The sequence below is a fragment of the Hemiscyllium ocellatum genome, chromosome 18 (assembly GCF_020745735.1).
Source record: "Hemiscyllium ocellatum isolate sHemOce1 chromosome 18, sHemOce1.pat.X.cur, whole genome shotgun sequence".
NCBI lineage: Eukaryota > Metazoa > Chordata > Chondrichthyes > Orectolobiformes > Hemiscylliidae > Hemiscyllium > Hemiscyllium ocellatum.
The window spans coordinates 38,407,430-38,435,258 of NC_083418.1; the positions used below are offsets into that span (position 1 = coordinate 38,407,430).

The window sequence follows — 27,829 nt, forward strand, 5'->3', positions numbered from 1 at the left end:
GCAGCAGCTCTCGATTGGTCAAGTGTTAAGCGTCATTAGGGCGCCAGGTTCCCACATGCACCAAGATATCAGCTGCCTTTCCTTCGACAAATATCCGCAGCCATAGGGTTCACCAGATGGGGTTTAACAAGTTTTCTGGACAATTCCTGGCAGTAGAGTGGAAATAAATCAGGTCATCATAAAAGGAGAGCAGCAAAAACAGGGAAACAAATGCTGTAGAGAGGGGTTGCACGTGCTAATCCTCAGTTATATACAATCATTCCGCCATACAAAATCTGTCTATGGACATTGTACCGAAGCAGTCTGTTATTTACTTCCTTTCAGGACATGGGACTAATTCTAAATGCATTTAAGGTTGGTCCTGTGTCCCAATACTTGGCACCATCTTTGCCTTCTTTTTCCCAGCTGGAAATTTAGAGTGTCCTCTAGAACCATAGTCAATAGCATCAGAATCATTCTGCTTGGTGTTTTGTGCCATGTTTGGTTGGCGTAGCTGGTGGATGAGCTACTTGCCCATTATCCTTCTCGTCTGAAAAAAGTTGTTTAATTACGTCAAAGAAGTTACTCAATGGGCTGCCTGGGTACACAAACAGAAAGAAAGAAAGAACAAACAAACTGATGAACAATGGGTCACGAGAGAAGTGAAATGAGATCCATAGCCACAAATGCCTGAAAGAAGAAGCATGTCAGCACTGAGCCTTTGAAATCACAACTTTTTTTTTGGCTAGTTGGCGGTTTGGTTTGTTTGAAAATGATCAAGTCAAAAGACTTCTTGCAACTTGGTTTTGGTTTGAAAGTGGCTTTGGAGTCTCACTTTTTCTATTTGAATGGAATTAGTTGACAGAAAGAATGAAGGAGAGCACTGAAGAGGCTAGAAGGGGAGACCGCGTCTCACTGGAAAAAGGGATGTTGCTGATAAACATTTCAGCTGCTTCCAAGAATATGATTACAACTATTGACTTCACATACACTTCAACATCAACATTCCCAACTCTGTTACATCTTCCTAATTAAAATCATGACTGCCTGGCCTGTCTTAGAAAGAGAGAAGAATGAGGAAGAGCAAATGGGAGATAGAAAAACAGGAAATTTAACCCTCCCCAGATAGGGGTTTTCCCAATAATAGGTCATTAGTTTGATACTGCAGGAAATTGCAGTATCTGGAGACTTCAGTGAACACAAATGGATTGCAATGAGTCCATGCAGCTCTCACTGGTATCATTCATCACAAAAGAATTTGGAGGCATTTAGTGTTTATTATCTGAATCACCCTTTTCAGTGACAGATATATATTTGAGGCTTACTGACAAAAAATGTTTTTATTAACTAATTATTCACTATAACACCTAAAAGAGGAAACCATTCTAATTTAGATTTTGCATAGCCAAGGTCAAACTGCATGTAAACATTTGTAACAGCTTTTACGGCAGAGTACCTTTCAAGCTGTATGAAGACTTAATCAAACTGAAATTATTTTATAAATTTAATCTGCAGGCCCAGAATATTTTTCAAAGCTGCCATCATCTTCCACTTAATTTAATTTTGCTCCTTGCTGGCTCATTTGCAATATATTGATGTGAAAATGAGTCACAAGTCTGAGAGTTGATTCTTGCCCTGTGGTAAATGAACTAAAATTTGCTGGGCCCACATTATATTTGGACAAAGGACACAGAGTTTTCCTCCTGATTCACTACCAGAAATTGTGCATGTCAATGTTGAGAGAGGTTGGACTGAATTCTATCGAGTTACCCCCAACCCCTCATCCTCACCTCCTTCCTGTGATCAAAACATCCAGCCAACATTCACTGTCCAAACTCTCACATCTAAAAACAACCACTTGGCCAAAATACCAGAGGTCAGCTAATATGTGTAAAACTAAATCATATGTGCAGGAGATGAGGGCAAGGGAAAACCAGGAAAACTAACCTCAGTAAAAATTGTACTCCTTAAATGTTTAAATTTCAGATTAAAAGGTAAGCTTTTTTTAGAACTTCATGATTATTCGGGATGCACTAATTTCAAATGAATAATATAATTCATGTCACACATGGCATTTAGTTCAAAAGACATATTCAAAGTTATCATATCCACCGGAGATATGTTCCCAAAATTACTGCAAAGTAATTAAACAATCCACTACTCACTCATGTCCCAGCAATTTCAAGACCAAAGGGCTATCTATCACTTCAGCAAGAAACACTCCTCACTCATAAGGTTTACCAGTTCTTAGCCTGCTAGTACAGGAAAAAGAGAGAGAGAGAGAGAGAGAAAGAAAGAAAGAGTGTGTGCGCGCGCACGTATGAGTGAGTGAGAGAGAGAGAGACCCACAAAACAATACTAAAGCTAACAAGCAAACCCCATAAAAAGCTTAAATTCCAGTTCCTGTGGCCTGATAAAGATCAACATAGAACGGTTCAAAAACATGATTATCTCATCTTTCAGAATCAAGCAAAGGACATTAGCCTAAAAGGGAATAAACTTCCAGGGCAATAGAACATCAGAAAAAAATAAAAGCAACTAACAGACATTCTGAAATTCTAAGTACATCAGTGTGCTTAACAAGTCTTTAAGGGACAAGCACATTAAAAAAACATGATTATCTTGTTGGAATGATTAGTAATTAAACAATCCTCGTTTTTCAATGTTTACAATGAAAATTGGCATATTTGCACATTATATAATGTAATACATTAATTTGCTTCAAATCTTATCATAAAGGGAACTGACTGTGAATGACTCAGTGATGTTATGGAACAAATGATTAAAAAGCTGCAGCAAAATCTTCTCTCCATGGTTTCAGCAAAGGCACTAATCTATTTGGAATAAGTGTGCTAAATTTCCATCAAATTAGTAAATAGAGGAGTTTGATAGGAGTTTGCTAAGGAATCAATAACAATATTGCTAATGATAATTCTCACCATAAGTTTTGAAAGCAAAGCAGCTCTATGTCCTAAACTTTGTCTTCAAATATTTATGCCAATTTCTCACTACAATAACGCTATTCTCTGTCAGTGGATAGTCTTGATGCGAACATCAGGATTTGTTTCAAATTATTGTGAGCACATATTATATTTGATACGTATGCTTTCAGTTGTCTCGTTCAAAATTTAAAGTTTTTCTCCATATATAACCAAAAATTCATAATCAGAGAAATGAACTGAAAGGATAAATGGTGGTCTAATTCTAGAGCAAAATAAATCACAGTCAAGAGTGTGTGGTGCTGGTAAAGCACAGCAGGTCAGGCAGCATCCAAGGAGCAGGAGAATCGACGTTTCGGGCAAAAGCCCTTCATCAGGAATTCATCAAAGTTAATCACACACTATTCTGTCAAAGTTAGAAGACTTGACTCTGACTTCCCTCTATATCCCTGCTTGTGTATGTGCTTTTCTGCTCTGTCTCCATGGGATGTCTTTGTGAAGTGCTTAAATCTAAACTCTGCCTGTTACCACACGATTTCATAATCAGGAGACAATCCTTCTACTATTGTGTGATCAGACTCAAGCTCTTGATTACACAGCTGGGACCCTTAACCCTCTTCATGGATCTATTTGTAAGAAATAATTTTATACCAATTCCATAGTAGGTCTCAATGTTATTTACTATGTAGACTGATCACAGAATCTAAATAGGGATTTTCAGCATCTTACATTCTCCTTGTTTACTGTCTCAATTAATCATTTTCCAAGAAAATAAACCAAAGGTTATATGTGAATCTCATTCAAAACAGCAGGAACATTATTAATTATGGTTGGCCGAGGGTAGCAACATTGAAACCCAGTACCACATTAATAACATGTGAATCAAATGCAGATCTTCCTTTCAAGTTCACTGCACCATTGACAATCACACTTATTAACAAATTACTCAAGACAGTCTTAATTTGATTATACAATGTCTTGGGCTTTATAACTTAAAAACAAGCAATCCTATAAGCACTCACTTTTATTAAGTGTAATGTGTTGTTAATACAGAAATCAGGGAATTACTATTCTAGTTGCTCTGGTCCTCAATGAACGACAAGTTCTGCCAAACAACATGTCTGGCACTGAAAATTAATTTTTACAAGTGTGAAGTCCCATTCTTTTAGATTTTAATTATTCCTTCAGATTTAAACAAGAGCATTTATTTTCACTTTCCTCTTTCTTAATTCCACTGTCCAGTATCCTCTTTAGAACTTGTTCTGTCAAAAGGGCTTCTAAATCATAACATGCTCCAATGCAAAACAACAAAAAGACTACTGGAGACTTTTGTTCATCACTGGACAGAAAACAGTTCAATGACTACGAGTTTGTGTTGATTAATATTCATTGTAGAATCTGAGACATGTTTATAGGTCACAAGTATATTGTAATTTTAAAATACTTTAAATTAAATAAGGTTTCCTAATCCAAAACAGTAACATTAGATAGAACAATTAGAACCAAATCGGTCTTTCTTAATTGCAGCCTTTGTTCAGTTGGTAGTTCTCCTGACTTTGATAAGTACAATTAGGGTTCCAAGTCTCACTTATACAGTCGAGGAGAAAGTGAGGTCTGCAGATGCTGGAGATCAGAGCTGAAAATGTGTTGCTGGAAAAGCGCAGCAGGTCAGGCAGCATCCAAGGAACAGGAGATTCGACGTTTCGGGCATAAGCCCTGAAGAAGGGCTTATGCCCGAAACGTCGAATCACTTATACAGTCATACTGCACAGAAACAAACCCTTCAGTCCACTTGTCCTTGCTGACCAGATATCTCAATCTGAGCTCGCCCCATTTGCTAGCATTTGGAGCATTTGGCTCATATACCTTTAAACCCTCCTATTCATTTATCCATCCAAATGCCTCTTAAGTCTTGTATCTGTACCTACCTCCATTAGTTTCTCTAACACATCATTTCATATATGCACCACCCACTGCATGTAAAAGTTTTGGATTCATACACCCCAAAGAACAAAGAACAAAGAAAATTACAGCACAGGAAAAGCACGTTCGGCCCTCCAAGCCTGTGCCGATCCAGATCCTCTATCTAAACCTGTCATCTAATTTCTAACGATCTGTATCCCTCTGCTCCCTGCCTATTCATGTATTTGTCTAGATACAGCTTAAATGGTGCTATCATGCCCACCTCTACCACTTCCTTTGGCAAATCATTCCAGAACCCCACTACCCTCTTAATAAGGAACATTCCATGCATATCTCCCTTAAACTTTTCCCTTCTCAGTTTGAACCCATGACCCTCGCAATTGAGTTCCGCACTCTGGGTAAAAGCTTCTTGCTAACCACCCTGTCTATACTTCCCATGATCTTGTAGACCTCAATCAAGACCTCAAGCTTCATTTTTTCTAATGAAAATAATCTTAATCTATTCTACCTCTCCTCATAGCCAGCACCCTCCATACCAGGCAACATCCTGATGAACCTCCTCTGCACCCTCTCCAAAACATCCACATCCTTTTGGTAATGTGGTGACCAGAACTGTACACAGTATTCCAAATGTGGCCGAACCAAAGTCTTATACAACTGTTACATGACCTGCCAACTCTTGTACTCAATACCCGTCTGATAAAGGAAAGCAAACCATATGCCTTCTTGACCACTCTATTGACCTGTGTTGCCACCTTCAGAGTAAAATGGACCTGAACACCCAGATCTCTCTGTACATCAATTTTCGACAGGACTTTTCCATTTAGTGTATAGCTCGCTCTTGAATTGGATCTTCCAAAACGTATCACCTCACATTTGCCCAGATTGAACTCCATCTGCCATTTCTCTACCCAACTCTCCGATCTATCTATATTCTGCTGTAATCTCTGACAGTGTCCTTCACTATCTGCTACTCCACCAATCTTAGTGTCATCTGCAAACTTGCTAATCAGACCACCTGTATCTTCTTCCAGAGCATTTATGTATATCACAAACAACAGTGGTCCCATCACAGATCCCTGTGGAACACCACTGGTCACAGGTCTCCATTTTGACAAACTCCATTCAACTATTATTCTCTGTCTCCTGTTGCCTAGCCAGTTTTCTATCCACCTAGCTAGTACACCCTGGAAGCCAGGTGACTTCATTTTTTCCATCAACCTGCCATGGGAAAGCTTATCGAATGCCTTACTGAAATCCATGTATATGACATCTACAACCCTTCCCTCATCAATCAACTTTGTCACTTCCTCAAAGAATTCTATTAAGTTGGTAAGACAAGACCTTCCCTGCATAAAACCATGTTGCCTATCATAAGCCCATTTTCTTCCAAATGGGAATAGATCCTATCCCTCAGTCTCTTCTGTATCAGCTTCCCTGCTACAGATGTTAGGCTCACTGGTCTATAATTCCTTGGATTATCCATGCTACCCTTCTTAAAAAAGGGGGACAACATCAGCAATTCTCCAGTCCTCCTGGCCCGTGTTCAAGAATGTTGCAAAGATATTGGTTAAGGCCTCAGCTATTTCCTCTCTCGCTTCCCTTAGTAACCTGGAATAGATCCCATCCAGACCTGGGGACTTGTCCACCTTAATGCCTTTTAGAATACCCAAAACTTTTTCCCTCCTTATGCCGACTTGACCTAGAGTACTCAAAGATCTATGCTTAACCTCAACATCCATCATGTCCCTCTCCTCGATGCAAAGTACTTGTTAAGTATCTCACCCACTTTCTCTGACTCCACGCATAACTTTCCTCCTTTGTCATTGAGTGGGCCAACCCTTTCTCTAGTTAACTTCTTGCTCCTTCTTTATGAATAAAAGGCTTTGGGATTTTCCTTAGCCCTGTTTGATAAAAATATTTCATGGCCCCTTTTAACCTTCTTAATTCCTTGTTTCAGATTAATTCTACACTGCCGATATTCTTCAAAAGCTTTGTCTGTCTTCAGTTGCCTAGACTTATGTATACCTCCTTTCTCCTTTTAGCTAGCCTCACAGTTTCACCTGTCATCCATGGTTCCCTAATCTTGCCATTTCTTTCCCTCATTTTCTCAGGAACATGTCTCTCTTGCACTCTAATCAACCTCTCTTTAAAAGCCTCCCACACGAAGGAGCAACACTCCGAAAGCTAGTGCTTCTAAATAAACCTTTTGGACTATAACCTGATGCTGTGTGATTTTCTTTTTTAACTTTGCCACTTATCAAATGATTTACGTTCAAACAGCTACTCCCAATCTATATTCCCCACCTCCTGCTGAATTTTGGTATAGTTGGTCTTCCCCCAGTTTAGCACTCTTCCTTTAGGACTACTCTTGTCTTTGTCCATGAGCATTCTAAAACTTAACGGAATTGTGATCACTATTTCCAAAGTAATCTCCTCCTGAAACTAGGCTGGGCTGGGCTCATTTCCCAACATCAGGACCAGTATGGCCCCTTTCTGCATTGGACTATTTACATATTGCTCTGGAAAACCTTCTTGGATGCTCCTTACAAATTCTGCTCCATCTAGACCTCTAACACTAAGTCAATGTTGGGAAAATTAAAATCTCCTATCACCACCACCCTGTTGCTCCTACATCTTTCCATAATCTGTTTACATACTTGTTCCTCTATCTCACACTTGCTGAGACCAGAATTGTATGCAGTATTCTAAGTGACCTAACCAATATCCTGTACAGCTGCATCATGACATTCCTACACTCAATGTTGTGACCACTGAAGGTGAATATACCAAACACCTTCCTCACCACTCTCTGCCTACCTGTGACTCCACTTTTAAGAAATATGCATCTGCATCCCCAGGTCACTTTCTTCGGCAACATTCCCCAGGGCCTGAACATTAATTGTATAAGTCCTACCATGGTTTGCCTTACCAAAATGCAACACTTCACAGTTTTCTAAATTAAACTCCATCTGCCACACATGGCCCATTGGCCTATCTGACCAAGGTCCTGTTGTATTCTGAGATAATTCACTGTCCACTACACCAATTTTGGTATCTGCAAACTTACTAACCATACCTCCAATATTCACCTACAAATCATTTATATAAATGACAAAAAACAGTGGATCCAGCACCAATCCTTGTGGCACACTGCTGGTCACAGGCCTGCAGTTCAAAAGGCAACCCCCCTCTGTCTCCCACCTTCCACCTAATCGGCTAGCGCCCTCTGGATCCCACTTGATCTAACCTTACTAACCAGTCTATTATGTAGAATCTTGTCAAACGCTTTGCTGAAGTCCATATAGACAATGTCTACCACTCTGCCTTCATCAATCTTCATTACCATTTCTTCAAAACAAAACTAATCGAATTAGTGAGACACAATTTCCATGCAAAAGCCAAGTTGACTATCCCTAATTCAGTCTTCACAGTTCATAATCCATTCTGTCACACATATGCAGTGGTGTGCTTTTGGAGATGGCCATCATTTGGATGAAATATTAAACTCAGTCTGTTTGCCCTCTAACAAGAAGAGTACGGGAGCTATCATTAGTGACTGGTCAATATTTATCTTTCAGCCACCAGGGCTTAAACAGATGATTTGATTATTATCACATTTCTGATCATGCAATTTGCTGTGCTCAGAGTGATGGTTGTGCTTCCTATATTACAACAGTCATATATTTTGTTAAAGCACTTTGAGATGTCCTGAGATCATGAAAGATGCTGCATAATTACTGTCTTTCTTGAATCAGATGTTCCTTTTTCAACTTTTGCTTTTCTCTTCTGATGTTCCAACTGACTTACTTTACCCATAAATGTACTGATGCTGAGTCTTCCCTCACCAAACACTAATATTATGTACTAGGAAAGGTCAGCTGATGCACTGATTCAGCCTGAAACTATTCAATCTCTCTTCCACGGAGTTAGTCAGGATTCAATTCATGTTTAAAATCCAAAATCATAATTATCTGCTCTAAACATGGTTCCAATACTGAACTGTCAAGTTATCTTGTTCAACATTTACTGACTTGTATCTTCTCCTCCCCTGACATTAATGAAATCTGCTTTTGCTGGGTGAGCATAATCAGAATATTTATATAGATAAATGTTTTCTATTTACAACAAACTTGATAGCGGAGTGCTGCTCCTTCACATGATGAAATAGTAGTGCTCTGAAAGTTTGTGATTTCAAATGAGCCTGTTGGACTATAATCTGGTGTCATGTGACTTCTGACTTTGCCCAGCCCAGTCCGACACTGGCACTTCCACATCATGAGCAATTGAGAACACTTTGTGAACAGAAATTCAATTTTTCTGATCACTTGCTCGCCTTCAGAGAAAATTGGAGTCTATGGGTTTGGAATGTTGGGATGTAGGACATATTGCCTTTTCCTCCTCATACTGCCCAACTTTACTTATTAATTACCTCCATGGACAAGCTGATCACAAGCATTTAGAGGTTTAGTACTTTGCCATCCAGCTACACTTCCTTAGCACATTCTTGTATTTGTATTCCAGGCAAGATGTCAGCAACTGGGAGCAGAGCCAATTTGTGTGTGTGAAGTTCCACACCAGGGATGAGAATCAAATGCTAGATAATGATACAAATGAACCATGCATAGCAAATAGTCAAAGTGGTCATATGTCCAGGGATAGATGAGATCATCATACACAAGATCAGCAACGTGCACTGTTTGCAGCCACCATAATATTAGTACCAATTTCAAATAACTGTCCGAACAATAGTGAATAAACTCTAAAATAAACACGGAAAATGCTGGAGAAACTCAGCAGGTCTGGCAGCATCTGTAGAATTGTCCAGTTCAGAAGAAGTCATGCTGGATTTGAAATATAAAGCTCTGTTTCCCTCTCCACAGCTGCAGTCCAACCTGCTGAGTTTGTTCAGCACTCTGTGTTCCAGCATCTACATTATTTTACTTTTAAGTGAATTAACTCTATCCCAAAATACCTTTAAAAGGAATTAGTGTACAGAAAACATGAATAGCATTTTCCCATCAATCAGCATCTTATTTTTTCAATAAAAACGAGTGCAGTATAATTTACAAAACCAAATTTATAATTTTAAAAATTAGCACTGTTATTCAGAAAAGCAGATTTTCTTTTGATGTCTTCATTTAATCTGGTAAAAAAAATACCATAAGTGGGGTTGCAAGGCAACGCTTGTTGTACCTCTGCTGGGTGTTGTCACCACTGGTACGTGTTTTAAACTGTGTAAGGACAGTTAATGTGGGAATAAAATATTGTTTATATAAACATACAGCTCTCCAAAAAATCAAGAAGAAACACAGCTAGCCCAGACTTATGGAACACAGAGGAGATGGCGTGCTTTAGCAAGAATCTTGATCAGATACTGGTCCAGGGCCAAACTCATTACAGAATGAAATGCTGAGGCTGACATTGTAACCTGGTTCATAACTTTCACTAATTTTTCATTGGGCTGGTGTGGAGAACTGTCATCAGTAGCAGGCTACCTCAGCCATCTCTGTCTCAAATAATTTGAATGGGTCATACCATCTTAGAGTGATGCTAATCACCACAGGTACAATTAAGACAACAGGCCTATTCATTTGTTTAGTATTGAAATGTACATATTACTGTGGCAATTTTATGCTGCAAAGAATTTAGTGCACTAACAAAAATGGAATCTACTATGGGAACTTTATCACTGGGATTCAGTAACACTCCCTCACCTTATCAACCATCAATAAAAAGTCATTTGCTTGTAGAGAAAGATTGAAAGGGCAACTCTTTGTAGGTAGGTTTGTGATGATAACTCCTTCCTTATCTTGAATAAATATTAAGTGCAACATGCCTCCAAATCCTTTCTAACAAAAACAGCAATTGACAAGCCAACATTCTACCACACTGCAGCTATGTTACATCTGAAATTTATTGTTTTAAAACACATTGTAAGATATATCATACACTCTTTACAGTTACCATCTTTGGCTAAAAGCCCTGACGTTTGCCTTCAAATTCAGTTGCTCCTTGCAAAGTAAGTTATTTAGAACTATCTTTCAGATAAGTAGTGGCAATTTAATTTACTTAATTGTTTGTTAACCATTCCATTAAGTAGATGCAATTCTATTTCATAGTTATCACTATTAGCCTTTCTGAAGGGATTACATTGATCAGTACTTTTGGTTTGGAGGTGTTTAATGCAGAGATACATTTACATCTGTATTTGAAGCCATGAAACAGATGTGGTCTGACAGAAAACTTGTACTTTGGTGAAACCCAGAGGACCTGATCATCTGCTCTAACACTGACAGAAAACATCAAAGGAACACAGCATCTGGCCTCAGCTATCTGCCAGAGAAATTCACTATGCTCTAAATAGTTGCCTCGTTAAAATTATTAATGACAAGTTAATGGATTTGAAAACAAACACAATGAGAGGATGTCTTTTGTAATGTTATATTTGCAACCTTGCAAGGAATAGTTTTAATTTAAGTTTAACCTTGTTGGGAGGAAAAAATAACTCACTGCCGTTCAACCAGTTTGTTTGCCCTTCCATTTCCAGAAGAAAACACATTAATTTTCAAACAAACCTCTCTTTGCCGATTAGTGACTGTGCCAATTGAACCCAAGCACCAAAATGTGTCTAAATTTAAATGCCTTTCAACACCCTTCAATTATTCAGTGATGAATATACAAAGGACTGAGGCAAGAAGAAAAGGAAATGCCAGAATCCAAAGTGGAAGAAAGCTTAATTGGGTAAGGGGACAACACAGTGTCCGTACATGACTAGGGAAGAAAGGGAAGGAGAAACAAATGGTAGTCACAGCATCAGTATATATTCAATTACTTTTTGAATCTTTTGGGGTAAATAGTTTTTTGCTTGTCTGACTGTTTCAAAAGAAACAAAGTCCTCTTAGGAACTCAGTGTTCACTGCAGCTACATTCCTAATTTCCTACTTCTACCATAGCTGGGTCTGTGGAAACATTTTTTTTATCAATGATATACCGTTCTCTTTTATGTTAAGTATCGCCATCAAAAATAATTGCTTTTACATGTCATTCTGGGTAAGGGTCATGTTCTCAGACGCAGACAACTTTAATATTGTTCTCTTATTTAACAGGGAAAATTATCCTGGAAGTAGGAATACTTGTTCCTTCCCCAAAGTGTAATTGCTTCACAGCACAGGATAAGGTGGCAACATATTCACTGGGAACACAAATTACAGTACCACAAACCCCGATTGATGTTTAAGAAAGAACTGACAATTTGTATTGCACCTTTCATGTCCCAAGGACATCCCAAAGCTTCACAGTCAATTCCATAAAGATCACATCTACAGTTCTTCCCTCATCAATCCTCTTTGTTACTTCCTCAAAAAACTCAATCAAGTTTGTGAGACATGATTTCCCACGCACAAAGCCATGTTGATTATCACTAATTAGGTCCTTGCCTTTCCAAATACATGTACATCCTGTCCTTTGGGATCCCCTCCAACAACTTGCCCACCACCGACATCAGGCTCACTGGTGTCCTTACTGGTTCCCTGTTTGTCCTTACCACCATTCTTAAACAGTAGCACCACGTTAGCCAACTTCCAGTCTTCCGGCACCTCACCTATGACTGTCGCATTCGACAAGGTTCCCCATAGGAGACTGATTAGCAAGGTTAGATCTCACGGAATATAGGGAGAACTAGCCATTTGGATACAGAACTGGCTCAAAGGTAGAAGACAGAGGGTGGTGGTGGGGGTTGTTTTTCAGACTGGCGGCCTGTGACCAGTGGAGTGCCACAAGGATCGGTGCTGGGTTCTCTACCTTTTGTCATTTACATAAATGACTTGGATGTGAGCATAAGAGGTACAGTTAGTAAGTTTGCAGATGAAACCAAAATTGGAGGTGTAGTGGATAGCGATGAGTGTTACCTCAAATTACAACAGGATCTTGAACAGAGGGGCCAATGGGCTAAGAAGTGGCAGATGGAGTTTAATTCAAATAAATGCATTTTGGGAAAGCAAATCTTAGCAGGACTTAATGGTAAGGTCCTAGGGAGTGTTGCTGAACAAAGAGACCTTGGAGTGCAGGTTCATAGCCCCTTGAAAGTGGAGTCACAGGTAGATAGGATAGTGAAGAAGGCGTTTGGTATGCTTTCCTTTATTGGTCAGAGTATTGAGTACAGGAGTTGGGAGGTCATGTTGCAGCTGTACAGGACATTGTTTAGGCCACTGTTAAAATACTGAGTGCAATTCTGGTCTCCTTCCTTTTGGAAAGTTGTTGTGAAACTTGTTGTGAAACTTGAAAGGGTTCAAAAAAGATTTACGAGGATGTTGCCAGGGTTGGATGATTTGAGTTATACGGAGAGGCCGAACAGGCAGAGGCTGTTTTCCCTGGAGCTTCAGAGGCTGAGGGGTGACCTTGTAGAGGTTTACAAGATTCTGAGGGGCATGGATAGGGTAAATAGGCAAAGTCTTTTCCCTGGGATCGGGGAGTCCAGAACTAGAGGGCATAGATTTAGGGAAAGATATAAAAGAGACCTACGGGGCAACGTTTTCACACAGAGGGTGGTACGGGTATGGAATGAGCTGCCAGAGGATGTGGTGGAGGCTGGGACATGTGGAACATTTAAAAGGCATTTGGATGGGTATGGGAATAGGAAGGGTTTGGAGGGATATGGGCCGGTGGCTAGCAGGTGGGACTAGATTGAGTTGGGATATCTGGTTGGCATTGACAGGCTGGGGCTGTTTTCCCTGCAGCATCAGAGGCTGAGGGATGATCTTATAGCGGGTGGGACCAAAGGGTCTGTTTCCATGCTGTACATCTCTATGACTCTAAGTACGCTGAAAGCACAGTCTCTGTGAGGAATTATGGTAGCTAAACTGGATACTATAAAATTCCTCAGCCGAGAGACAAATAACTAAATTATCTATTTTAGTGATGTTGGTTGAGGTATAAATATTGGTATGTATACTAGAGAGAACATCCCATGACATCTTTCAATAACATCATGAGCTCTTTTATGCTGACTTGAGGTGGCAGTGGTAGCCTTGATTAAATGTCTCATCTGAAAGACAGCACTCCCACAATGAACTGACAGCTTAGATTATGTGGTTGAAACTCAGACACAGAGGTGAAAGTATTATCATCAAGTCCAGGTTGAATCTTTTGTGCAGAAATCAGGAGTCAGGAAAAAAAAAGGTGAAAAATTATCATGGAAATTAAGTGTAAAGTGTGCCAGCGATGCTATAAAAACAATTCATCAAAAAATAAAAAAACAGGTCTAAGGTCAGGGTGATTATTTTTATACATGGAATGTGACATTTAATTGGATACCAAACACAAAGACCCAGCTTTGTGTTTCACCCTTAGGGTGCTCAAATAAAGATGGATTTGATGGAATTTCAATTAAATTTCCAACAAGAACGCACAATATGATGCCTGTCATAAATAGTAATCTGTAAGAAAATAGCAAATGCCACAAAGGATTATCAACTGTCAGTGGTCCAAGAAATGTTGAAATATTCTTGGTTGGAGATACCAGAATAAACTTGAGGTAAATCAGGTGTAATCAAAATTTTGGAGTTTTGTTCAGAAAGCAATTTGCTTGGAAATGTGTACAGAAGATAATATTGTTGGAAAGAATCAAGAATATACATGTTGAAAAGCAATCTTCCTTTGAAATGTTACATATTGATCGTTACTGTTCACTTATACTTGAATCCTAGTAAATATTTTGGTTTATTAGTGGAAAGGAATCCATCATAAATGTCCTTTTGAATATTGAAAAGCAATAACTATAGGATAGCCTGTTTTTAAAATGTTGTTCAAGGATTGCTATATTGCAGTATTTACTGATGGAGTGGAAAGCTGAGAGGTTGCCATGGAAATCCCATGTCTCAGTAGTGCACTGACTGATGGCTTCTCTAGGTATTAGAGGCAGTATCAATCTTCATTGTGTGAGCTACAGTTTTGAAGCACTGCTTTTTTTTTGCCTCCTTAGTTCAGTCTTAAAGATATTTTATTGTAACCTTTATTGCTTCCATTTCTTCAGAGTTAATTAATCTGTTACAACAGCAGTGATTTTAGAGTTAAATTGTAATGAGTGGAGCTTAAAACAACTACCATTAGGCATCTGTGCTATCAAATCAACATTGACTTTGTGGTTAAATGCAATATTTATAATCCCAACAAATCTGTGGGAACTGTTCAACAATTGGGATCACCACAGTATCTGCAGAAACGGATTACAGATCCATTTTCAGCTTTTGCTTTGAGCTGTTAGTATCCCACTTCCCTCTCGATTCAGATTGTCTCCTACAACAGTATGCAAATTTGGTAAAGTAACCCTGGATTCCTGTAGGGTCTGACGGACTTGTTGTGATCAATCCAGTGGTAATTACTTCCCTTTAAGGATATTTAAATACTGTTGGTGTAGAGGTGAGGTGATTTGTTTTTATACACATGGATTAACTATAATCAGGAATACAGCGCTTGAAAGATGGTGCAGCATATTCAGTCACTTTCAGAAGGAATTGAATAAATCCATGAAAGGGAGAAATTGTGGGATGTAGGGAGAAAGCAGGAGGGTGGGATTAATTGGACAATTCTATGGGTAAGTACAACGATTCTGTGATTCTCTAACACAATGACGTTAAAAAAAATAATTTTACAAACACACTGAGACTCTTCGTGTATTTTTCAACTGTTTGAGTCAAATTATTTGCACTTGCATTTTATGTTGGAGGAAAAAAACATTCTTTCGTGTCAACACAATTAATAATAAAAAAAAATAATTGTGCAGTAAGGTCTTGTTTATATGATATATTTCAGATGCAGATTGTCAGGTTTTGAAACAAGCTTTTTCCATAGTACTTGAATATGTATGGAAAGGTGTCAAGAGTTTTGTTTAAAGTATGTTAAATGCCTAACTGTCACAAGTTTCAGAGAATGCCTGATGCTTTTTGTAAACCTGGTTTGTGTTCCAGCGTGAGTTATGCTGCAGCTCTTTCACACTGCTTGTCTCCAGGCTCAAGTTGAGTGTTGAACCACAGATGCAAGACTGAATCATACATTTCTTTGGCTAAGTGTCAATTTTGTAGAGTTTCTGTGGAGTGATTCGTCCCATGAGGCCGGCCTACTCTTCTAGCTGTAACTTATCAAACTTGCCTCCTTATCTACAGACTCTCTCTCTCTCAGCTCCAGAGTGACGGAGCTTGTCTAAGGATGGCCAGGAATACTGGTGAATTCTGGGATAGCCCAACAGTAGTAGGATAGGGCAAGAATTGTGTGTGTGTTGGGCTATCCCAGAATTCACCAGTATTCTTGGCCATCGTTAGACAAGCTCCGTCACTCTGCAGCTGCCTTACAAAGCTCGTGAAATTTCCCTCAAAGGGACATCTTGCTTTGTGAGCAAGGACCCTGAGGTCCCAATGGAGGCAGTGGTGATGGGATGATCTTTTCCCACATGACCTTCAGAGGAGGTCATGACATCACACCATGATGATCTCTTCTGAGAGTGCAATCTCAGCTTCTGCATGAATACTCAGAAGTTCAGGAAGAAGGTCAATGACCTTCTCCATTCCATGAGTATAAGTGCCACCATCTGCTCACCAATGCCTCACACTCACTTGATTTCTGCTACTGTATAACTTCCCACCAAAATCCATACTCTAGAATCTTCCCTCACTCACTCTCACACACCTTGACCCCCAACAGCACTAACCTTATATATCCTTGGTGCTGCCTACCACTCACTCAAAACACCTTCCCATCTTCATCAAAAGGAATGACTATGCTTTCAACTCCCTTTCACTTCCAACTCTCGTAATACCTGCCTCTTCTTCAATCTAGGAGGAAAACAGCCTGGGCTGCCTGACACTCAGCTAATTGCTCTATTACTCAGATTACGAACTTGTGGATGTGGAATTTGAAGGATAGATTGGTCCTGGAGGAAGTACAGTGCAGTATTACAAGAATGATCCCTGGATATCGGAGATTGTTATGATGAGAGATAATACAAATTAGGTTTGCGTTCTATAGAATTTAGAAGGTTAAGGGGTATTCTAATTGAGGCTTTCAAGATAGTAACAGAACAAAACCAAGCAGGTCAACAATTTCCACTGGTTGGTGACTCCAGATTAAGTCACCATCAGAGAATTAAGGCCAGACCGTTCAGGAGACATGTTAGGAAGCACTTCAACACAAAAAGTGATAGAAGTTTGGAACACTCTTCCACAAAGCATCAGTGGATGCTGGATTAGTTGTTAATTTTAGATGTGAGATACTATCTTTGTTTAGCAAAATTTTATCTAAGGGATATGGACCTAAAGTAGGTATATGGGGTTAAGGCACAGAACAGCTATGATGTCATTGAATAGTAGAAACAGCTTGAGGGGCTGAATGACCTAATCCTACAACACCTGTCCGACACATTTGTCCTTGCTTTTTTTCAAATCATCTATCTATTTGCAAAAAATTCTCAATTCTATTTCAGTTTTATATGTGAAATATTAGTGCTTTTCCTCCCACCACAGATAATGTGATAGTGTGTTTCCAGCATTTGGTTTACATATTGTTTTCTAATCTGTGTGAGCAGACTTTCTTTTGAAAGATGGTACATTCATTGAAGTACCAGAACCTGCAAAGCCCACAGAACTGATAACTGTAGGCAATCAACTTCAGTATTCCTTGCTCGGAAGAATGAGGATACTGATGGGGTGACACTTGCTAATTAAAACCAGGACAAGGAGTGTACTCAAACTATATGTATCCGAATAAAAGCCTAGTTATGAGAATGGCACATGTGCAATCCCACTAAAGGATACGATAACAGGGGGGAGGTGCAAAATGTTTCTTTCACACAAATAAAAATTTTAATGATATATTAATATCATGCTGGAAAATAAAACCTTTTAGATTTACATCAGTAATTCTATAGAATGAGCATCTGAATTTGGACATGGCCAGTGTGCCTTGGAATTACAAGAACTGCAGGTGAAACTCAGCTGAGTGCCAAACAATCAAACATATTCCAATACCACCAATATAACGGTGCCATTGGCTGATACTCTGGAACAGTTTGAAAGCGTTTCCTCACTACAAAAGCTGCCATGTGATTGAGGAAACTGTAGATCTTGAAATTTTATTGATATCTACCTGAGTGTTGGTGTTTATTTTAATTAGGGGGTACTGTCCTGGGAACATATTAATAGCCACATACTTAGCCAAATGTTACACAGCAGCTTCAAAAATTTGAAAAGAAAGAAAAAGAAGTATTAAGTGACACATTTGCTTGAAATGATGGAACTAAACAAATAAAAGATCCTCTAAAGTAAATGCTACTATTTTATTACTATAAAGCTTGAAACCAGAATACCCAGGTTCATGTCCCACCTGCTCAGACCTATGTAATAATATTTCTGAACAGTTTATTAGAAAATTTAAATCCTCACAGTTTTGATCTACTCCATTGTCTGTTGATTGCTTCTAGCCCAGTTTATCTGACGATACGAAGGACCTTTTTTCACAAACATTCTCCAGCTTGCAATGAAGCCATCTCTGTGGGAATGCAGTGGGAACAGAGGGAGTACGCATCTCATTATAAACTTTTCCCCAAATATCAATTACTACTCTGTACAGCAATGCAGAAAGGAGGTGTGTGCACTGAGACATCCAGCCAAGTTTCAGGATTAAAAATAGCTCTGTAACTGTCATCAAGCACAGAACTCAAAGCCAATGATTGCAGGATATCCCTGGTAGCACAGCCACCTCCAGACTCCCTCAAGCATTGACAGCAAGTCTGAATCTTCAACTCAGTGAGCTTCAACGCATTTACTTTGTTTCTAATTATCAGTTTAAACAAGATTTTGATGGAGTCTTTTTCTTAAAAAGGGATAAAGCAGGCAACTTTTCTTTACATTCGAAAAACCTTCAATGATTCCACATACAAGCATATTATCTCAGTAAAATAATCTATGACATGAATTATGCAATGCTGATATATTTGTATTTTAGTTCTAATTAATCCAGTTAGTGGTTCCATATTTCCAGGTTCTTTCTTTAATTCACTGACATGAAGGAAGTATATTTAGACACTGCCAGACTTAAGATTTCTTAATACTGGATGTATACTGAGCTCCAATACCAGTCCCAGCACCGTAGTGTTTATCAGCTGTGGCTCAGGAGGTAGCCTTTTCACCTCTGAGTAAGAAAAGTCCAATTTAAATCCCATTCCTGAATTTAAATGTAACAGTGAAGCCTGACAATCCACTGCAGCACTGACAAAGTAATATCGTTCCAGAGGGACTGTCTTTCAGATAAGATGCTAAACAAGGTCTAGTCTGCCCTCAAAGACAGATGTAAAGGGTCCCATGGTACAAGTTTGAAGAATAGTAAGAAAATTATATTTGGTCCTTGGCCAATATTTATGTCAGTCAAAATGATAAACTAGATTACCTGGTCATTATCACATTGTTGTTGATGAAAGTTTGCAGGAGCAAACTGCTGTCTTGTTTCACATTCCAACAGTGACCATAATTTTAAAAGTAATTCACAGACTCAAAAGGGTTTTGGGACATCCACTGGTCATGAGCGGTGCTACATAAAAGCAAACCTCTTTCTTTCATATACAGGCAGTTGTAGGGTTCCCTTTCTGCCTTGCATGTTATCATCTTGAAAATCACAATACAAACATTTAGATCAACTCTGAATCTGTTTAAAGAGTGGTGAAGAGGGCCAATGAGTTCCCTCTTAGCATAGTTCAGCTTGCTTTGATTCTACCTTGAAGTTATTGTGATGTTTAACCTATAAATCATCCAACAACCCACTAAATCATATTCTAAAACACAGAATAAATTCAAAGCTGATTACAAAACTAACCTAGAACTTTTTGTTTCATGGTAACACTTAATTTTTAGTGAGTGCACCCAGAGTATTTTTGTTTAAATACTTAATACTAGCAACAGATATGGACATGTTACACACCTCCAAGGCAGGTGAGATTTGAACCTGCATTTCCTGGCACATCAATAAGGTCTCGACCACTGTGCCATAAATTCCCCTCATGCACCCAATGATAATAAAGACTTCTAACAGTCAAAACATCTTGAGGCATTAGAATGAATATCATAAGAATATATGGAATAGAGGTAGGTGTCCAGCCCCTTAGTCCAACTCTGTCATTCATTTGATCATATCTGATCAGCATCTCAACTCCATTTTCCTGCCTTTGTTACATATCCTTTGACATCATCCTTGCCTCACAAAGATTTCTCAGCCTTGAGAGCATCAGAGAATGAAATGCACTTCTTTCAACAAATTCATAAAAAAGACTTGTGATTTGAAGAAAACGTGAAGTAATATGTAGCACATACATCTTTTATCAAATAATTGTGCTACTTATTACAAAGTATTACTATTCCTTCAACAAATTCAAATTCCTCTATTTTGCCGTCAAATTTGGTCTGTCAACACAGCATGGAGTTACAAATGAGATGAACATTCATGTGAAAGTTCCTTCGCTGGTGCTAATGAGCTTGCTCCAATCCCCCAGCATGCTATCTTGCAGTCAGCAGTACAGAGAGTTATATCAGTGGTCTCCTCTGCACATAGCAGCACTATATAGACATGCTTGTATGCTTACAAGTCAGCCGTGTATCACAGATTCCAGAAGTGGTTTGCTGTTACATTAGTTGGGAATATAAAGTTGCAAAAAGAAGCCTGTTTTGAAAACCATTGATTTAAACGTGCACTGTGTTCCATTAGTGCTCATCAGCACGACTAGTTGAAACATCACATTATTAAAATGTGAGTAAGTCTGTAGCTAAGCCTAGTTGATCTCTAAAGTGATGATACCACAGCAGATCAATTTGTTGCTAACTGTAGCAAAGACAGTGTCCATAGCAATGCAAATCTGTGCCAATTTTCTGCAATTATCAGTAGTTCCTCAGACATTTATTCTTAAATCCGTGTGCCAAGAATTCTGACACTGTTTTAGTTCTGCACCAATCCTGACCACTTAATCAGTTCCTCCCTCTGCAATATTTTTCCTCAATTGAACTGCTTCTATTGCTTCAATACTTCCACGTTTTCTGAGTAAATTATTCTGTTATCAAATCTGTTGCAAAAGCAGAGGTGTAGAAGTCAAATTGGAAGGTGTGGGGTTCAAATCAATTGATGTTAGTAGTCTCACATCAAGAATGATTTTTGCAGCAATGTTTGTTTGTGCGAAATGGCTCATATTTAAACTCTGGAGAAAATCGGAAAAGAAAATGGAAAGGAAGACTTGCATTTACAAGATGCATTCCATAACCTGTATTATGAACCAAAGGATATTGACAGTGTACTTAATGTTGTAAAGTGGAAAGAATACCAGCTATTAACACAGCCACTACCCATAAACAGCAACTTGATAATCAACACATGCTTTTATGTATTAATAGATAAATATTGGCCAGCAGACCAGACAAAACTACACTGTTCCTCCAGAAGTAGTACAGTAAGATCTTTTATGTCCACTTCAGGAGGTAGATGGAGTCTCAGTTAAATGATTCACCTAATGCACAACTCCACTGACTGTGCAACTTTTATCTATACTGCACTGAAGGGTCAGCTCAGATTGTATGGTGCTAGCGGCTCACAATGTTTTGTCTTTCTAAATAAATTACTCAATTACATTTGCAATCCTAATTTTGGGGGGGTAGGGGGGGGAATGCGGCAGGGAGTGTTGGGAAAAGACTTTAATTTAGAAATTGAACAAGATATTTCTGCAGTGAATGCACGTAAAAACGGATGGACAGTTGTCCTGCATTCACAAACATAAGGGATGCAATCTGCAGTGTTTCAGTGGCATCCTGACATTTGTGATCTACCATTGATATAAGCAACATCATCAAGCACATAGGCCCCAATTTCTGCCATGATTGTAAAACAACTACAATGTTGTGGCAAAAAATGGTGAAAGTGACTCAAAATCACAATTCAGCCCCTGAGCAGTGCATTTCACATTTCTAAGAGGGTGACATTTAAACAATCAGAGAGATCAGACAAAGTTGCATTTCATGTGGATTACCAGGGCATCTTTTTGGAGAACTCCCATACCCCTGTGGATAGGGTCCTAGGGCACCCTTGCCTGCAGGTCAGAGACCCTTTGCAGGGTGATTGCAAGCAATTGTTTGAGGGCATTTGTTAGGAAAGCTGGGTTGGGGTTTCTTTTTGTGCAAGTGCTACTTGAGGCTGTTTACTATGTTTGTAAAGAGTATATAAACCCGTTTGAACTGTCCAACCTGTCAAGATCTATCAAGAAGTATCAATGTGTCATGTGTGCGCATATGAAAGAGAGTGCTTTTACCAACAGTAGTCTGCAATACAGAATTTAGGTAACAGATCTATATTCTTCAACTATACACTGAATTGAACTCCACCTGCCATTTCTCTCTAATATCTATCTATATTCTGCTGTATTCTCTGACAATCTCCTTCACTATCTGCTACTCCACCAATCTTGATGTCATCTGCAAACTTGCTAATCAAGTAACTTTCTCCAAACCATTTATATGTATCACAAACAACAGTGGTTCCAGCATGGATCCCCGTGGAACACCACTGGTCACAGGTCTCTACTTTGAGAAACTCCCTTCCACTACTATTCTCTGTCTCCCGTTGTTCAGCCAATTCTCTATCCATCTAGTTAGAACACCCTGGACCCAATTCGAGTTCACCTTCTCCATCAGCCTACCATGGGGAAGTGTATCAAACGCCTTACTAAAGTTCATGTACATGACATCTACAGCCCTTCCCCCGTCAATTCTATTAGTTTTGTAAGACATGACCTTCCCTGCACAAAACCATGCTGCCCATTACTGATAAGCCTATTTTCTTCCAAATGGGAAGAGATCCTATCCCTCGGTATCTTCTCCAGCAACCTCCCTACCAGTGACGTCAGGGTCATCGGTCTATAATTACCTGGTGTATCCCTGCTACCCTTCTTAAACAAGTGGACAACTTTAGCAATTCTCTAGTCCTCCGGGAACTCACCTGTATACAAGGATGCTGCAAAGATATCTGTTAAGGCTCCAGGTATTTTCTCTCTCGCTTTCCTCAGTAACCTGGAGTAGATCCCATCTGGACCTGCAGACTATTCTACCTTAATGCATTTTAGAATACCCAAAACTTCCTCCCTCCTTATGCCAACTTGACCTAGAGTACTCAAAGATCTATGCCTAACCTCAACATCCATCATGTCCCTCTCCTCAATGCAAAGCACTCGTTAAGAATCGCACCCATTTTTTCTGACACCACACATAACTTTCCTTCTTTGTCCTTGAGTTGGCCAATGCTTTCTCTAGTAACCTTCTTGCTCATTATATATGAATAAAAGGCGTTGGGATTTACCCAAACTCTGTTTGCTAAAGATATCGCATGACCCCTTTTAGCCCTCTTAATAATTCCTCATTTCAGACTGGTCCTACATTCTCGATATTTTTCCAAAGCTTTGTCTTCTTCAGTAGACATCTTCAGTATGCATCCTTTTTCCTCTTAGCTAGTCTCACAATTTCAGCTGTCATCCATCATTCCCTAACCTTGCCATTTTGATCCCTGATTTACTCAGGAACATATCTCTCCTGCACTCTAATCAACCTCTCTTTGAAAACATCCCACATATCAAATGTGGATTAACCTTCAAACAGCTGCTCCCAATCCACATTCCCCATCTCCTGCCAAATTTTGGTATAGTTGGCCTTCCTCCAATTTAACACTCTTCCTTTAGGACAACTCCAGTCTTTGTTCTTGAGTATTCTAAAACTTATAGAATTGTGATCACTATTCCCGAAGTAATTCCCTACTGAAACATCAACTACCTGGCCAGGCTCATTTCCCAATACTAGGTCCAGTTTGGTTCCTTCTCGAGTTGGACTATTTACATACTGCTTTAGAAAACCCTCCTGGATGCTCCTTACAAATTCTGCTCCATCTAGACCTCTAACACTAAGTGAATCCCAGTCAACATTGGGAAAATTAAAATGTCCTATCACCACCACCCTGTTGCTCCTACATCGTTCCATGATCTGTTTGCATATTTGTACCTATTTCTCACGCTCGCTGCTGGGAGGCCTATAGTACAGCCCAACATTGTTACTGCACCCTTTCTATTTCTAAGCTCTGCCCATACTGCCTCATTGCTTGAGTCTTCCATAATGCCCTCCTTCAGCACAGCTGTGATATTTTCTTTGACAATAATGCAACTCTTCACACCTTCTTCCTCCCACTCTATCCTGCCTCAAGCATCAATACCCTGGGATGTTTAGCTGCCAACCATGCCCTTCCCTCAACCAAGTCTTAAAACAAATGCACCTCAGACCACCTGTCCCTTTACATTCTTCATCTGCTCCCTATCTCCTCTTCCCCTTAGGCTTGCTGACTTCATTATCTAGTTCCTTACAGGCTTTAGTTACTGTTTCCTTTCTATTCTCTAACCTCATTTGGTTCCCTCACCCCTGCCACATTAGTTTAAACCCTCTCCAACCGCTCCCAAGGACATTGGTTCCGGTTCGGCTCAGGTGGAGACCGTGAAATTTGTAATCGTCTCACCTGCCCCAGAACCAGTCCCAATGTCCCAAAAATCTGATCCCCTCCCTCCTGCACCATCTCTCAAGCCATGCATTCATCCTGATTATTCTATCATTCCTACTCTGACTAGCATGTAGCACTGGTAGTAATCCTGAGATCATTTCCTCTGAGGTCCTACATTTTAACTTGGCTCCTAACTCCCTAAATTCTGTTTGTAAGACCTCATTCCATTTTTACCTACATCGTTTGTGCCTATATGCATCACGAAAACTGGCTGTTCACCCTCCCTCTTGAGAATGTTCTGTTGCTGATCTAAGACATCCCTGACCTATGCACCTGAGAGTTGAAAATGTGTTGCTGGTTAAAGCACAGCAGGTTAGGCAGCATCCAAGGAATAGGAAATTCGACGTTTCGGGCATAAGCCCTTCATCAGGAATGTCCAAATTCACCTGGACTGTCTCAGACTCCTCCCTCACCTTCCTAGACCTTTCCATTTCTATCTCAGGCAACCGACTCAACACAGACTCGGGACACCACCCACGCCCTCCACCTCCTCCAGGATTTTCGCTTCCCCGGCCCCTAACGCCTTATTTTCACGATGGACATCCAGTCCCTGTACACCTCCATCCCCCATCACGAAGGACTCAAAGCCCTCCGCTTCTTCCTTTCCCGCCGCACCAACCAGTACCCATCCACTGACACCCTCCTTCGACTGACTGAACTGGTCCTCACCCTGAATAACTTCTCTTTTCAATCCTCCCACTTCCTCCAAACTAAAGGAGTTGCCATGGGCACCCGCATGGGCCCCAGCTATGCCTGTCTCTTCATAGGATATGTGGAACAGTCCATCTTCCGCAACTACACTGGCACCACCCCCCACCTTTTCCTCCGCTACATCGATGACTGTATCGGCGCTGCCTCGTGCTCCCACGAGGAGGTTGAACAGTTCAACAACTTTACTAACACCTTCCATCCTGACCTCAAGTTCACCTGGACTGTCTCAGACTCCTCCCTCCCCTTCCTAGACCTTTCCATTTCTATCTCAGGCGACCGACTCAACACAGACATTTCAACTGTGATCTCCAGCATCTGCAGACCTCATTTTTTACCCTATGCACCTGAGAGGCAACATACCATTTGGGAATCTAATTTTCGACCATAGAAAGGCATAACTACTCCCCTTACAGTTGAATCCCCCATGACTATAGTCCTTCCACTCTTTTTTCTGCCTTTCTGAACAGCAGAGCCAGCCATGGTGCCATGAACCTGGCTACTGCTGTCTTTCCCTGGTGAGCCAGTATACCTGTTTTGGAGGGAGGTGACCACAGGGGACATCTGCACTGCCTTCCTGCTCTTTCTCTGTCTTTTGATCACCCATTCCCTTTCTCCCTCAGCAATCCTAATTAGGTTTGAGGGGCCATTGGGAATGGATAGACAGTATTAGATTGCATTGATTAGCATTGGCAGGGTTAAAGGAGGAGTGAGAGGGTGTATGGGTGAAGGTTAACAAAATGTTTGATATGTCTCCGCATTTGGAAAGATAAGTTACCCTTCCAGATCTGGTTTTGTACTACTTTTGGGGGAGATGAGGCTCCCTTTGTGAGTCTGAAAATGCAAGTTTGTGGCTAAAATGTGCATAACATAATTGCAACTGGCAAAGCTGCCAAGGAACTATACAAAGAAAGAAATGTGGAGTTAAAAAAATACCTGTGCTAGCTATTTCAGACAACCTGTTCCCATAAAGCATTATAGGATATGTGCTGCATGACTGACAACTCTAACTGCTGAGTGAATGGAAATATTTCTTAACAAAAAGGGTTAAACATTTGAGTGAAATGTTTATTTACATAAAGCACTGAACGCAAGTGAAATATTTGTTCTCAAGAGGGATTAGTTGAAGCAATTTCAATGTCTTGAATTTCTTTTATATTCAGGATTTTTTTTTAAGAGAGACATCAACAATAGTCTGTAACTCTATTGTCTATCAGAATGGCTCCAATATAACGTCCAGGGTGTATAATACATTAATTGGTACGAGAAGGAAGGACAAAAGGTAAGTTGGCACAAGGCTGCAGAGAGCTAGGAGTGTGAATGGTGACATGTAGTACATGAGAATATGAAAATCATGGGGTATGGGTCGATTGGAATAGTTGGCCTGGGACAAAGAGAGGCTGTGGGAGCGCTACCATGAGAAGAGGTTGGTGTGGAGAGTGAGGGGAATACAAGAGTGAGATCAGGGGGAATAATTATCGTTTTAATTTTTATTTCTAAATTTTGACCGGAGTGTGGGAGCCTTGAGACAGGCTTTTCTATAGCTTGCTTTGGGAACTGTTTGCTCTTTGACTCCGAATCCTTCCCCACCCTACTGGCTCAAAACTCAGGGCTGTCAATGTGCAAAATCCACTTCCAATCACTGTATAGCTATTAAATCATAATCAAATGATTTGAGAGACCAATGAGTAGTTATTTTGCTGGTTTATTTTGACCATTTTCCTTCTCCTTAAAGTTGGGAAGTGAAACAAAGAGGGAACCCTCATAAACTAACTTTGCCACCTAAATGCCATCTCAAACTTAAAGCCATATTGCATCCTCCTATTCAGAGAAGAACACAAGTTAGTGGAAAGTAGATAAAAGTATGGTGTAACCATTTGCTAAAAGTGAATTAATGCCAAAATCTGATAAGAATACATAATTTCCTGTTACAAAAGCAAAATACTGACTGCTGGAAATTTGAAAGTAAAACCAAAAACACTGGAAATACAAATTCTTCCAATATTTTCTGTTTTTATTTAGTAATTTCCTATTGATGCCTTCCCTATTCCAGTGGGCATTTTGATAGGCTAAAGGTGAATTTTGGTCAATCGTTCAATGAAGTGCTTTGCATTCTGTTCCTATCCATGACACGTATTTAAATTAAAATATTGAACATACAAACAACATCACAAAATCTTTGGGCACAACGTAACATAACTCCCAGAGGTGCCCACCATCAAGATGATAGGCACCAAGGTCTGGCACGTTGTAGAGTGGAGACTCCTTCCTCGGCCTTCCAATATCCCATTCCCACTCTGATCATGCTCCAGATGAGAAAAGTGGAAAGCAGCTTTCCACCAGGTGGAGGCCATTTGAAGGAACAAGCATGAGATAGGGGGTCCTCAGATTGGCTCGAAGCCCAAAGAGGCAAGATTTCAGACCTGCCACAAAATGAAATCAGCAGTGTGCATCTGGCTGCCCGGGTAAGTGCTTGATTGATATAAAATTCTGACGGACCTCCCAAGCACGATCAACACAGAGTTCTCAATGATGAGCGGGAACCACATTTTTTTTTAGATTAGACTTACAGTGTGGAAACAGGCCCTTCGGCCCAACAAGTCCACACCGACCCGCCGAAGCGCAACCCACCTATACCCCTACATTCACCCCTTACCTAACACTACGGG

The 27,829-nt window shown here is 39.9% G+C and overlaps 1 protein-coding gene across 1 annotated transcript in view; it reads right to left on the minus strand.

Moving 5' to 3' along the window:
* Positions 1-349: 349 nt before the first annotated feature.
* The window catches only part of LOC132824294 (serine/threonine-protein kinase BRSK2-like), a 946,497-nt gene continuing 919,017 nt past the window's right edge, over positions 350-27,829 (minus strand). Inside the window, 2 exon segments of the mRNA XM_060838637.1 lie at positions 350-469; positions 471-577. Of these exon segments, the coding sequence (XP_060694620.1) occupies positions 350-469; positions 471-577 (227 nt within the window).